The 12,901-nt window shown below is 51.4% G+C and overlaps 1 protein-coding gene across 5 annotated transcripts in view; it reads right to left on the bottom strand.

Annotated features, from left to right (window-relative positions):
* Nucleotides 1-940: 940 nt before the first annotated feature.
* The window catches only part of PLEKHG4 (pleckstrin homology and RhoGEF domain containing G4), an 83,744-nt gene continuing 71,783 nt past the window's right edge, over nt 941-12,901 (bottom strand). Inside the window, exons 14-24 of one of the 5 annotated variants that reach the window (XM_057376490.1) lie at nt 11,116-12,068; nt 9,008-9,257; nt 8,353-8,442; nt 7,802-8,026; nt 7,181-7,351; nt 6,509-6,725; nt 5,788-5,904; nt 5,438-5,701; nt 4,664-4,860; nt 4,029-4,104; nt 941-2,790 (exon numbers count right to left, since the gene is read on the bottom strand). In XM_057376490.1, the coding sequence (XP_057232473.1) occupies nt 4,063-4,104; nt 4,664-4,860; nt 5,438-5,701; nt 5,788-5,904; nt 6,509-6,725; nt 7,181-7,351; nt 7,802-8,026; nt 8,353-8,442; nt 9,008-9,257; nt 11,116-12,068 (2,526 nt within the window). In that variant the 3' untranslated portion in view covers nt 941-2,790; nt 4,029-4,062. Of the gene's footprint in view, nt 2,791-4,028; nt 4,105-4,284; nt 4,861-5,437; nt 5,702-5,787; nt 5,905-6,508; nt 6,726-7,180; nt 7,352-7,801; nt 8,027-8,352; nt 8,443-9,007; nt 9,258-11,115; nt 12,069-12,901 lie in introns of those variants that run through there. The other 4 variants (XM_057376492.1, XM_057376491.1, XM_057376493.1 and 1 more) reach the window with 4 other exon arrangements.

Here is a 12,901-nt window from a genome sequence, read left to right as displayed (position 1 = left end):
CATTCCCCATCCCTGCAAGTGTCCAAGGCCAAGATGGAGGCTCCTCCAGGGGCGTGGAGCAACCTGGTCTAGGGGAAGGTGTCACTGCCTGTGGCACTGGGGTTAAATGAGAKGGTCTTTAAGGCTTCTTCCAACCCAAACCATTTCAGGATTTTATCACTCTAATTGCCTCAATGGCCAAGCTATTCCTGGGAATTGCTGGGAGTATAAACTGGATAGAGCCAAGCACAATGCCAATAACTGATTAGCAGAGATAATGGTGCTCCTGGGACGGGAGGATTTCCTATCAGTCCACTGAAGCCATCTACTCTCTTTAGGGGATTCCCTATGGAAAATGCCATGATGAATTGTCCATGTGAGATGTGTCACAAAGCAGAGTAGTATTCCTGCTTTTCAGTACCAGATTTTATCATCACTACCCGTTGATAATTAAAGCGGGGAAAAAAAAGAAGGGAAAGAAGAGACAGTGTCTTGTCATTTGTAGAAGTGCAATAGCTGGAAAAATATTGAAAATACCAATTCTGACAAAGACTTTAGGGAACACCTCTGGTTTAGAAGCTCACTTATTTTGGYTGCACCCTCTCAAAAATGCTTTGTCTAATTTGGGATTCCTGACATACAGCTGAGACTGTGGAAGTCAAGGTTGGCAATGGAAAGATTTCTATTTATGCCAATAAAACCAAACTTCTTTTTCTCAGTGTTTGGATGCCACATATGAAACAGGGAAAAAAACTGTTTGTGTACTTTTCAGCATTTAAAGTGACAGGCAGCATCAGCCTCATCCCAACAATCGGTGGTGTGAGGTTTGGTCAGAGAAATGTTATTTCAACCTGCCCTCGGGGTATTTAGGCACCCCAGGGACAACTGCTCCTCTCAGTGCTTCTGCCTCCTTCTGCAGCCCAGGTTCCCTTGCTGAAATCATGACACAATGCGAATAAGATTCATATAAAGAAAATAACCTTTATTAGACAAATCAGTCAAACCCTGAAAAAACAGTGTCAGGTAAACAATACTAAAGGTTTTTTTTTTTTTTTCCAGCAATGTAGAAACTGAGAAATTCCAGAAGTTTTATGTTCCTCTTGTTGCATTAGTAAGTTCTCTCCCTCTTGTGACATGAGCTATTGCTGTCTTGACAGSCCAAAAACCTTGCATTAACCCAGCAATTATCTCAAAATAGTAACTTGTAAAATATTCCCTGTATAACTGTTTCCCATACAATTTTATACAAAGGTGTCAAACTGTATTTTTTTCGCTGTCTGAAAAAAGAACAAGGTTTAAAAACATCCAGCTTATTAAAAATAAACAAGTGTTTTATATACAGTACAGGAATTTCCAAACTTGAAGGAACACTGTTTCCAGGATGGCTGTGGGGCTTAACACCCCAGACTGCCAAGGGTGGAAAATTGCAGTTAAATAAATACTCCATCTTCTTCCTCAGGCCAAATGTGGCACTTTCTCTCACACCTGCAGGAGCCTTGATTTACAGCCCTGCATAAACCAGGAGTAAACAGCAGCTTGGCAGCCAAGTAACTAGTGTTTCCAAAACTGCTAATTTTCATTTCCTCCAAGAACAGAGGGAGGGTGTCACAGCCACACAGTGACCTTGAATATTACTCATGAATAAGCCACCTTGAATACAGAGCTTGTTTGTTCTCCAGTTACGCTGTGTTACTTCAAACAACATGCACTTAAGGTTCAGCATTATAATCAACCCATTACACTCAAAACCTGTTGGTCTCGAATGCCAGCACCATCCAAAGCTCCTCAAACAAGCCCCAGTGGGACTGAAGTACCAGGAGAGGGGCTGAGGCAGAGGTGAAGCAAGGAGCCAGTCCCTGTCACTCCAAAATCAGGGGCACAGCCAGGACAAAGCACAACAGAGSCTGAACTAAGCCACTGCAACCTGACCCAGTGGGGAGAGAGACTTGCACTGGACAGCAGCTGTAAGGAGCAAGTGGCTCAAATCAGAGCCAGGAACGTTGGTGCCTCCTGAGACAGCTCCATCTGCCTCACTCCTACTGACATCTCTGCTGGCTGCTCCAATGCCCCCTCTCTGTCTCAGCCTTCCCCCTGGCATCAGGGGAGTCTCCACCTGGGCATCTCTCCCTTTTCTGGTGAATGCACTGAGGATTTACAGGTCAAGCTGGCAGTCAGAGCAGAGGTGGCACAGGAAGAGTGGCAGAGCTGACAGATGGTTATGAGAGAGATTAGCTCAGCACCAAGGCACTGGAAGAACCATCTGAAGAAACAAATCACTATAGCAATGAAATTGCTTTTATTAGAACAAGAGTGTTAAGCCAAGGAAATAAATTATTGCTACGATAGACATATTTAGAACATAAGGAAGGACATTAAAYCTTGAGCTTCAGGTCAATATAACCCTGAAACAGGAAAGTTATACTACTTTTTTTAAATACCTCAATTTCTCTTCATGCCCTTCCAAAAACTTTATAAAATGTGCAGCTTACAMGACAAATAGTAACAGAGTCACTTGTAATAAAAATCTGTACAACTCATAGCTTTAAAAATAATACATTTTTTCTCCAAACTACTATGTTACTTATAAATATAGGGCTAACAAGTTTTAAGTGCCCAAGGTCCCATCCAACATCAAAGCTATTACATTTAGTTGACAGAAGCCTTCCTGGGACTTCCCCCCAGGCAGAGGTCAGGTTTTGGCTGTTTGAAAGAGTCTGATTATGGGCAAAAAATGTCTTCATRGGTGAGGACTGTCTCCTTCTGCTGGTCAGAGGCCTGTGGTCTTCAGTGAGTTTGAAATGGCAATCAAACCTGGAACACAGCACCGTGCAAATGGGTTAGACCAGCTGCACTCCCGTGAAGTGACAGGATCCCACAGGTCCCTCTGTCCGGGCCAGCAGTGACTTTGCAAAACACCTGAAATCCACTGTTCCTCAGAGGTAAATTTTGGTGGGGAAGGAATGTTTTAGTGGGAGAGCCTCGCAGAAGAAGCACAGCTCTTCCCCTATGTGGAGATAGCTTTTGGCAAGTCCTGAGGCAGAGGCCTATCTGCTGTCCCAGCTGCCATGGGCCAGCAAACCTCTCCTTCTGTGGCCACTTCAAAAGCCTTGTCTGTGACCTTCCAGAAGGGGCTCTGGATTTTAAATCTGAACCTTGGCTGGTTCTGTACAGATGGTTCTGTACTCCTGCACCTGCAGGTCACAAGGCATGGGCCTGCGTGGTGTCACACCCACAGTGCCAAACCTACGAGCCATTCACCACCCTGTGCCTTGACCATGGGAGCCCTGATCCTCTCTCAGGCTTGGACCCCTCTGCTCCCTGTGAAAAGGGTGGCACAGCCCTAAGGATAGAGAGCAAAAAGCTGAGCCAGGAGCAGGCTGGTTTGAGTGGGCACTGACGTGATATTTCAAGGGCTGCCACCCATGAGCACAAAGCCCTGCTTGGCTGCAAGTCCTGTCAGGGTTCAYCCTCCTCGGATTAACAGTGATTGCCTCGCAGACAAGATATCTTCCCAACATCACTAAGTACAGGAGCAACATCCCCCAGCTCCCTCAGGACATCCTGACCATAATCTAGCAGGTTCCTCTGCCTGGTTAAGTACAGCTTCCTTTGGAGGTTTAAAGGAAACTATGGGATAAATCCAGCTTGGGGAGAATACAGTGATTCCCCAGGGCAGTTCAGAGGGACTCAGAACAGGATTTCAGCAAACAGCCACAAGAAATAGATTAGTGGTTAGACAAGTGGGCAGTATTCAGAGGAAAGCAGCTCATCTGAACTCTTAAGTGGTGCTCAGGCCTCTACTACCTGAATGTGATTTTGTTTGTTCTGTTTCTGCAAGGCAGAAAGCATCAGGTCAGCTGGTCAGAGTGTAGCTCCATGGGAGCTGCTCCTCTGTAACCAGATGAATCAGAGCCTCAGACACCAGTCAGGAATGCATGGGGAAAACTCCTCACAGAGAAGTAAAGAGTGAGGACCCCCTGACTCAGAGCTACTGACAAACCTGACCAGCACTCAGAGCTGCTGGAAAATCCCCTTCAGGGGCTACTTACAACAACTCCGCTTCCTGAGGCGGGGCCGAGGGGCTCACACTATTCTCGAGGGACTTATGGTGACCTGGCCTGCTTTCTGCAGAAGAGAGAAGCCAGTATTAGTACAGGGTTAGAGGACAACAGCATCAGGACACGATCTAGGGGGAAGGGAAGCAGCTGAGAACTCTCAGGAAGAGACACAYTGACATCTCAGAGCAACAGGCTCCCACTCCTCCACCTCATCACTCCCCCAGAAAGGCCCAGAAAAGGCCCAAACCTCACAGAAAGGAGCTTGGCAGCATCTGCAGCAGAGCTCCAGCCATCCCAGGAGGTGATGTATGTACCCCAGCCCATGGCAGCATTATAGCTCCTGTTTGTGCAGCATCCCCTCCTTATGCAGCCTCCAGCACTGCAGGTCCTTTCCAGCTCATCTCCTTGGGGATCTTGGCCACTGCAGGGGTGGCTCCTGCACCAGAGGAGCTCYTGCCCACCACACAGGGGGCAAGTCTCTGAAAAAGGAAATGTCACTTCCCCATGGTAACCCCAAACCCAAAAGCAGGATCTTCGGTCCCCCTGTGAGAGGCAGTGGCTTGAAYTGGGGAGGCAGTTGCAGGACCAGGCAAAGTGAAGAGAGTACTCTGGCTGCTTGCACTTACTGCAGAAATGTACTGGCTGTTTGYGAACCTGGGTCTGCCCTCCATGGCAGAGCTGTGTTGTGGGCTTACAGGCATGCAGGAGGGCGAACCCACATCTTCACAGAAGCTTTCTTGTGGGACGCTGGAGACACAGCCACTGTCGGAGCCGCTGGAGCCAGTGACTGACATGCACTGCGATGACTCTGAGCTCTCTGTTACTGGGGAAAGAGAGGAAGGTCACTCAGATAACCATGACTTTGGGCTGCATGTGACCTGTGCCACATACACTTGATAATGTACCTGTCTGCCAAGGCACTGGCCACATGCCCACAGATCAGCCAACACTCCTGTCTGGGCCTCTTTAAAGCCAYAGACAACAAACCAACACATGGAATAGAGTTATAATGATGCTGGTGAGTGGCATGGGCTGGCCAAGTACACACAARGGAAGCCAAGGGATCACTGGGCCAGGCTGGTGAGGGCAAGGCCAGAATACTTCATACCAGAAGGGCAGGGACACAAGTCCCCAAGGCCACAGCAGCACCGGTACCCAGCATCTAGGGCGCCATGGGAATGGCTGCAGCTCAGCAGGTACTTTATAACCCCTGAGCTAACTCTCCCCAGGAAAGCTGAGACAGAGCTGGAAGGAAGGGCAGGGTCATCGTACCCATGTCTGGGCAGGAGACAGGGAGTGCTGGGAGCCCAGCATGCCAGGTCTGAYCACACAGCACACAACAAGGTGCAGGGATAAGCCCAAACATCCCAGGTGCTGCAGAGCAGCAAGGCCCTACGTACTCAGGGAGGGCTGGCTGCTCGTCTTGTGCTCCAGCTCATCTTCCTCGATGCAAGTGCCGACGTCAAAGGAGCGTCTGGGGGCCAGGACTCCCGGCAGCAGAGCCTGGTCCAGGTACATGTGAAGGTTCAGAGGCCCCAGCAGGGAGGAGGAGGAAGGGGTGTAGGCAGTGGGGGTGCCACCAGCAGAGAGTTGCATCTGAGTCCTCTTGAAGGGGGTGGAATGGTCAAACAGAGATACTGCAATTGATGCTCTGGTCCTGGCACCTGCCAGAAAACATACAGAAAAAGCCCTGAGAATCAGTCCTGCCTCACTCACACAGAGCAAGGGGGAAGGYACAGCTGGCACCTACCTCTGCCTTTCATGATGTAATCAATAGCACGGTCATTGATAGCTGCCTCACTGGGTTTGATATCCAGGAAYGGCTTGTTGCCCACACCCATGGAGACCATCTCCTGCATACGGATTTCTGGAGAGGAAGAAACCCACAGCCACAATGTGAGGTGACCTGACCCAACCCTTCCCACAGGCATTATTCAGCTGCAGGTTAGAGCACTCCTGGGCTGTGCTGTTTGTGAATTGCTGAGATTAGACCTTTTCTCCCCTTGCTCCCCAGCGCTGTGGAGTCTCCAGGAACAAGCAATCATGCCCTGCTCYGGCCAAGTAGCTCAGTGCCATGCCACCTACTAGAATCCTGCCAAGCGGGAAGCCTGYGGGGCACAGGAGGGACTTCTTGGCCAGCGTAATTCAGTAGTGAGCTTGTCCAGTAGTAGCCTAGGTCATAGGGAGACCAGCAAGTCTTTCATGGGCACAGCCGATGCTCACAGGACAGGGAACCCTGAGCGTGGATGTCCTGTTCTTCTCATGGAGGCCAGGTGAGTGTCTCCAGTCATACAGAGGCTGGACCAGACACGTTCCCTGGGGAYGAGGGGCAGGGAAGGGACATGCCCAGCCAAGCCCAGCACATGCTCCTGAGGCTGCATGCTGGCACACTGTTGCTTGCTGCACAGAGCTGCCTGGTAACAGCATCCAAACCTACTCAGGACAGCACGAGCTGAACAGGGCTCCCGCACCTTTTGCGGCACAGAAGGAATTCCAGGAAGGAATCACACCTTTATTGCGGGCTGCCTGCTGCCACAGGATCTTGGCAATGTCACTGGTCCAGGCCTGCTTAGTCTCAGCTGAGCTGGCCTGGAGGATGTAGGTGTCACTGGACTTCCGCCTTCGGAACCAGATCTCAAAGCGCAGGCCGCTGTCTCCRGAGTTCTCTGTCAGACCAATGTCTGCAGTCTGTGAGGAAGAGGAAAAGCAAAGCATCAACCAGACTGCACCAGGAGCTGAAGCAGTAAACTGCTTGAACCTTGTGCTAGAGCTATCCCCAGCTTGGCAGACCTAACAGGAAGGAGCCTGAGGGTCTAGACAGGAGCAGATGTGTCCTGGACACAGCTGAGCACAGACAGCTCAAGCAACTCCCATTAGCACCRCTTTCCTGCCATGTACACACTGCCTTTCCCCCACACTCCCTAACCTTCAGAAAATGCTGGCCCCACATCTAGAGAAGGCCTAGGCATTGATGTGTGAAGTATTCCCTTCTGGCTTCACTGCATTATTAGGAGGAGGCTTAGAAGTGGTGGGAGCAGCTCTTCTGCTGCAGGTGCTCCTGCTTCCCATTCCAGAGGTATGTGCCATAGGGAAACCTGCCATGGCACCTCCCACAYGAGAGGCAGCTGCAGGGCTGCCCTTACCTTGAAGGAACGCTTGTAGATATACACATCAAAGCCACCCTCGATCCTCTTGGGCTTGCTGAAGAGGATCAGRTCCTCAAAGAGGAAGACGTGTCGCTGGCATTTCCTGCGGCCCAGCCAGATGGTGAACTCGTCCTGCCGCACCAGCTGCCCCTGCTCCTTCAGGTTCACCTGGACACCAAGAACATCCTTGTAAGACACCACCAGTATGACCCAGGCAGCATTGGCACCAGTTTGAATTTTTTCCTGCAATCTGCCTGACCCTCTTTTCACTAGCTCAAGAGATTACAAGTCCAAAGCAGTCTGCAGGATGCCATCTGCAAGGGTTGCCAGTCTGCCTCCCACAACTGGTAACCACCARGGAATGTGCTTATGACAAGCAGCTCACTCAGCTCAGCAGCACCCAGGCTGYCTGTCCTAGCAGATCAAGGAGACCTCCAGGCCCCACTGCTCCCTCGCCCCRTGCCTCAGCAGTCCTGCTACTCTGTACTGGCAGACAGCACTCTGATCACTGGGGATACCTGAGGGGAGGCTTACTGTGYAATCCAAAGACCCCAAGTCTAGAGAAGGGGACTAAGTGTGGCTCTGTTCCCCTGGGCAGGGGAAGACACTGGAACGTACGTCACAGTCACGGATGGCATCCATGGCCAGCAGGTCATTTCCATGCCGGAGCTGAAACTTCACCATCTCCTCAGCTGCACGGAGATAGTCCAGCTCCTGCTCTTGTGCCTCRCTGCACTCCTTGATCAGGTCCTTCAGGAGCAGGGCGTATTTGCTCATCCGCTGGATGGGTTTCAGCAGGTAGGAGGCCAGGTCCATCTTATCCCCCATCTGCACCTGCTTGAACTGAGAAATGCAGCAGAGTGAAGGCAGCAGCTTCCCCAAGKAGCACCCTGTGCCCCTGGCAGGCACCTCTCCTCACTGGGGTACTCACAGAAAATGAGTACTCTTGGGGAAATGSAAGGCCACAGCACCAATGCTGCTTTGTGCTGGGTTCCTTTCCCAAGCCTTTGCTGCACCTCTGCCCCATCCCTTCCATACAGCTGGGCAGAGAYGCATACCAGGGAAGCAGAGGCAGCGCTGAGACTGCCTCAGGCTGAAAAGCTGGCTTTGCTTAAACAGATCAGTGACCAAATACACTGAGCAATCCTGATGCAGGCAATGGAACTCACCTTGAAGAAGGTATTCCCATGGCTGGCCAGCAGYGAGTCTGACTTTGGCTTGTTCTTGCTATACAGTGCATACATTCCAAACTGGTCTTTCTGCAGGAGAGATCCATCCTCATGTGAGACTCTTGCACCCAGGACACAGTGACAGCCATGCCCCTGGTAATTACTTCARTACTTCTGCCTCTCCCAGGCTACACCAGAGCCTCCTATGCCATCAGGGGTACCTTTGCTTCAAGTTCATTAAGAGCCAGGGAATGTTCTTGTTTTCCTGCCCCTAGAGCAGGCAGAACTTTTTGACCCATTATCCTGTTACCCCGGCCTCTTCCATACTCCTATAATCACCTGGTACCGTTCACACCTGGTAGAGCAAACATGCAAGGGGCAGCTGCCCTTAAGACCTGTACCCCTGTGCTTCTGCCACTAGCCCTTTTAACCCAGAGTTGGCCTGTACCTCCCCACTCACTGAAGTCATTCCCCATTGACACTACAGACAGAAAATAGGTAAAGGATGCTCCTGAAGAAGCAGATGGGCTTTAAGGAGCAGACAATTTGTTTCCCCAGTAGTATCTCCCGGCAGCAAAGTGCAACAGGAAAGGCACAGAAGCCAAGCTCACRTCTGCAGGAGCCCAACCCCAGGGACAAGGTGCTGATGCCTTACATGTCGCAGGAAGCAGTGGCTGACCCTCAATGGGTGGTTGCAGCAGCTCTCGAGCTCTCGCAGGAAGTATTGGCTGTGGAAGTCATAGAGTTTCTCCAGGTTTCCAAAAATGACGCTGCGCTTCCCACGCAGGTCCTGGGGGAGGTCGAGGCGCTCCATCTCAGGGAAGTAGCTGTCGATGATGTAGCAAAGCGACCTCACGTATTCCCGCTCCGTGGTTACCATCTCATCGATGATGTGCCGCAGTTTGCTGCAATAGGAAACGCTCAGCCTTGAAGGGACCCAGRCTACAGCAGGGATACAGCAGCCAGACTGCCTGCAAAGCACTGGACTACCCCTCACACAAGCTCTCCCTGACACCCAGCATGGAAATGAGATGATCCCTTAGCTCAGATACACAACTGCTTATGACAGCTCTGACCCGAAGCAGTGATAGGACTCAAGAGAATAGCATGAAGCTGGGTCAGGGGAGGTTTAGGCTGGATATTAGGAAAATGTTGTTCATCCAGAGAGAGGGTGGTCGGGCACCGGCACAKACTCCCCAGGGAAGTGGCATCAAGCCTGTCAGAGCTCAAGAAGCRTTTGGGCAAGGCTCTCAGGCACAGGGYRTGATTCTTGGGCTAGTCCAGTACAGAGTCGTGAGCTGGATCAATCACCCTTTTGGGTCTCCCTTCCAACTSAGGATATTCTGCGACTCTAAGGATTCAGAGAGAGTGAGCCCAAGACTGGCTGAAATCCTGACCCAAGGTCAGCAGGACAYGCATCCCAGGGCCCACCCAGCCCCTGCTCTGGACAAAATAGGCTGCTCTGCAGATGGCTGCRCTCCTGAAACAAGAGAAACAGCAGAAGTCACAGTAACTTCTGTGAGGAAACAGTCTGATGACTGGAGACTGTGGGAGGCAATGTTAACCCTGGGAGAACAATAGCTCTGGATCTAGGTGCTGTTGGACTTGTTCTAAAAGTGAGAGAATAAAACTTAAGTGTCCTAACACTTCATCAGGGAACAGCAGTTCCTAGCACGGGTTGCTCTCACAGATCTCAAAGGATGCCTCTTAGGTACTCGAGGATTCCACTGCGAGGCAGTGTAGCACCAAACATAACTACTCCAATGTATGTATCCCTGCCTCCCTTGCCTCTCAGCTTTCCCTCCTCTGCCTGTTGAGAACAGAGCATCGAGACTGCCTCAGCACCCACAGTCATGGGAGGCCTGCTGCACTGCTCCCTTGAGAAGCAAAGCAGCCAGCCTGCTCTTAGTTGGTGCACATCCTTGGCCACGAACTTTTCTGGATGTACCTAGGATATCAGAGCTCCCTTCCAGAAGACTTCACTGTCCCCAGCCATTTCACTCAAGAGTAGTAGTAATGGCTGTCTCCCAGCATCCAACACTCTTTTCTCATCACTGCCATTTATTTTTTACTTTTATTTTAGTCTTTTCCAGTGAGAGCAACTGTAAGACCTGCCTGGAGACCCCTTGTCAAGAACAGCTCATATCCCTGGGCTCTCCAAAGACTAGGCAATCACTGTAGTATGACAACAAAGTTAAGTTGAGATTGTCAAGGGCAGAGAAAAAAAAAGAGCACTAAAGCCAGCTGTTGGACACCCAGAGGTTTCAGCCCCAAAGAACAAACACCCTCYCACCTGTGAAGCTGCAGTCCACAGGGTACTGGAAGTGCTTGCTCCCTACTGGTCTGGGTACAGCGTCCCCCAAAATGGGGGAATGATGTCCTGTGCTTCTGCTCTCCCACTGCACCTGTACCTCTGTTGTGTGAGATCACTGAATAGTGTTTCTKCAACCCCTCATCCTCCAATGCCAGCCATATTCAGAGACTCTTTCTCCTGTCTGGAACTGAACTTTCCCCTCTTAGAGCAATCACAGTGTTTGGGTACAGCCACAGATCTTATTTCTCCCCACTAAGAAAGGAGCCAGATTATGTGGGGACATCCCTGCGGCCTTGCTCAGCATCACGCACACATACACAGGGCACATCTCCATCTGTCTGCCCTGTAACCAATGGCAAAGTAACCAGCACTACAGAGCTCCTCAAATCTCTGCTGGCTGCCTTTTCACCACCCTGAGAAATGGAACACCAAATGTCACAGCCACTTACCTGCCCCAGCTCTTGGCTTCTGACCCGAAGGAGCAGCCCCTCTGTCCCTCCAGCAGGCAGTCTGCAGCCCAGCTGTTCACAGCTGGCTGCCGCAGTGCAAACGTCCTGTCCACCAGCTCAGTGCTGCTCACCTCCAGCCCCTTAATGAACACGCCRGTGTTGCCATATCTGGCTGGCTCGCTCCTCTGGCAGCTTGACCACAGGTTCTCACCACAAGGCAGGTCAAAGCTCTGTGCCTTCGGAAGCACCCTCCTGGGAGGCTGCTTCCCRGGGACTGGAGTGGAAGGAGAAGACTGCTTCACCTCTGGTGTTTCTAATATGCTCTCCAGGCTTGGCTGTTCTTCAAGCAGAGTTGGAGACTTATAGGGCCTGCTGGCAAAAGAAACTCTGCTTGAGTGAGGACCAGGGCTGAGCGGAGCTTGGCAGGCAAATTCTTGCACAGCACCGACATTGGCAGGGCAGCTCAGGGAGGGTGAGGGAACTTTCTCCTTAGCCCACTCCAGAGAGCTGTTGGTTCTGCTGTAGCCATGGGATGCGCTGTGAGTCCTGTCCCAGTGGGTCCCAGGGGACCTGGAGGTGGCCCCCTCGGAGTGCCTCCGGTGGGACAGACTGCCAGCCTCACTGCCAGCCTGAGGGAGCTCCCCAACAGCAGAGCTGCGGTCTAACTGCAGAGACATTTTTGTTTTCAGGGCTGCTTCGAGTTTCTTTTCAAAAACCARTCTGGTCTCCTGGCATTTAGACCATGCAAATTTCCACTGCTTGAGCCCCCTGTCACTCTTCAGCTCACAGGCCAGTTCCTTCATCTCCTGGAACCGGGTAGGGCTGATGTCCGGGTGCTGCTCCTTGTAATTCTGCAGACACTTGATCACATCTTCGAAGTGTTCGGCGGAGTTGCAGTCCTCCATGCTGATACAGGCAAGGTGTCGCATCCCTTCCAAGGCCCACTCGTATGCCTGCAGAGAAAGAACAAAAAGCAACAGCCAGTCAGAGGGACTCAATGAAGAATAACCCTAATTTGGTGCCTGAAGACAAGAGAAAGGATCAGTGTGTGGCCACCACAGTTCCTTGAGTGTGGGGAGCAAGGGGGGGGAAGGCTGCTATTGTCAATGGGGCTTAACAATTCAGCAAAACAAACAGCCCCTTATGCAAAGGGCTTCAGCTGTGCTGACTGCTCTGGTACAGCCCAACCTCCCCACCCTGTGAGCTGGCACCCACACTGTTGGGCACGTTTATCCTCTCCAGGCAGGAAGRCTCAGGGAAAGCTGTTGCTAAGACTGTAGGAATTCACAACTCAATGTGGCTGGCCCTGCTCAGTTTAAAACCCGCAACTCCCCCTCCTCCTGTGCCCAGCCACTCTCCCCACTGTCATGCAGGACAAAGTCARGGGGGCACCAGTCTGCTGCAGGCAATGGGACTGCTTCTCCCTACATGCTTGCCTGCAGCTGACAACACAGAGAAGCCTGGATCCTCACCACAGCCAGGCTCTGTGGATCACCCCAAATGCTGTGACCCATCCTTGCAGCAAGGAGGAATCTGAGACCGTGCAGCATGTGCATTTTCTGTGCCTGGTGGCAGCCTGTGTGGTGTGCTGTGCTGTGCCCTGCCTGCCTGGCTCTGCTTGCCACTGCATTACATGCTTGTGCTGGTTAGTCAAATACTGAGCTCAGCAGTTTATTTCTAATACTCCAGGAATGCTGGAAGCAGCTTCATGGGGCTTAACTCTAGCACTGGTGCATATGCTGGCCTTGCTAAAACAGTTCTGCTGCATCAGTCAACCAAGAGAAGT

This window comes from Malurus melanocephalus, unplaced genomic scaffold (genome assembly GCF_030028575.1).
Source record: "Malurus melanocephalus ecotype Western Australia unplaced genomic scaffold, MMel_1.1 scaffold_279, whole genome shotgun sequence".
Classification (NCBI taxonomy): domain Eukaryota; kingdom Metazoa; phylum Chordata; class Aves; order Passeriformes; family Maluridae; genus Malurus; species Malurus melanocephalus.
This window is presented reverse-complemented; position numbering and strand designations above follow the sequence as displayed.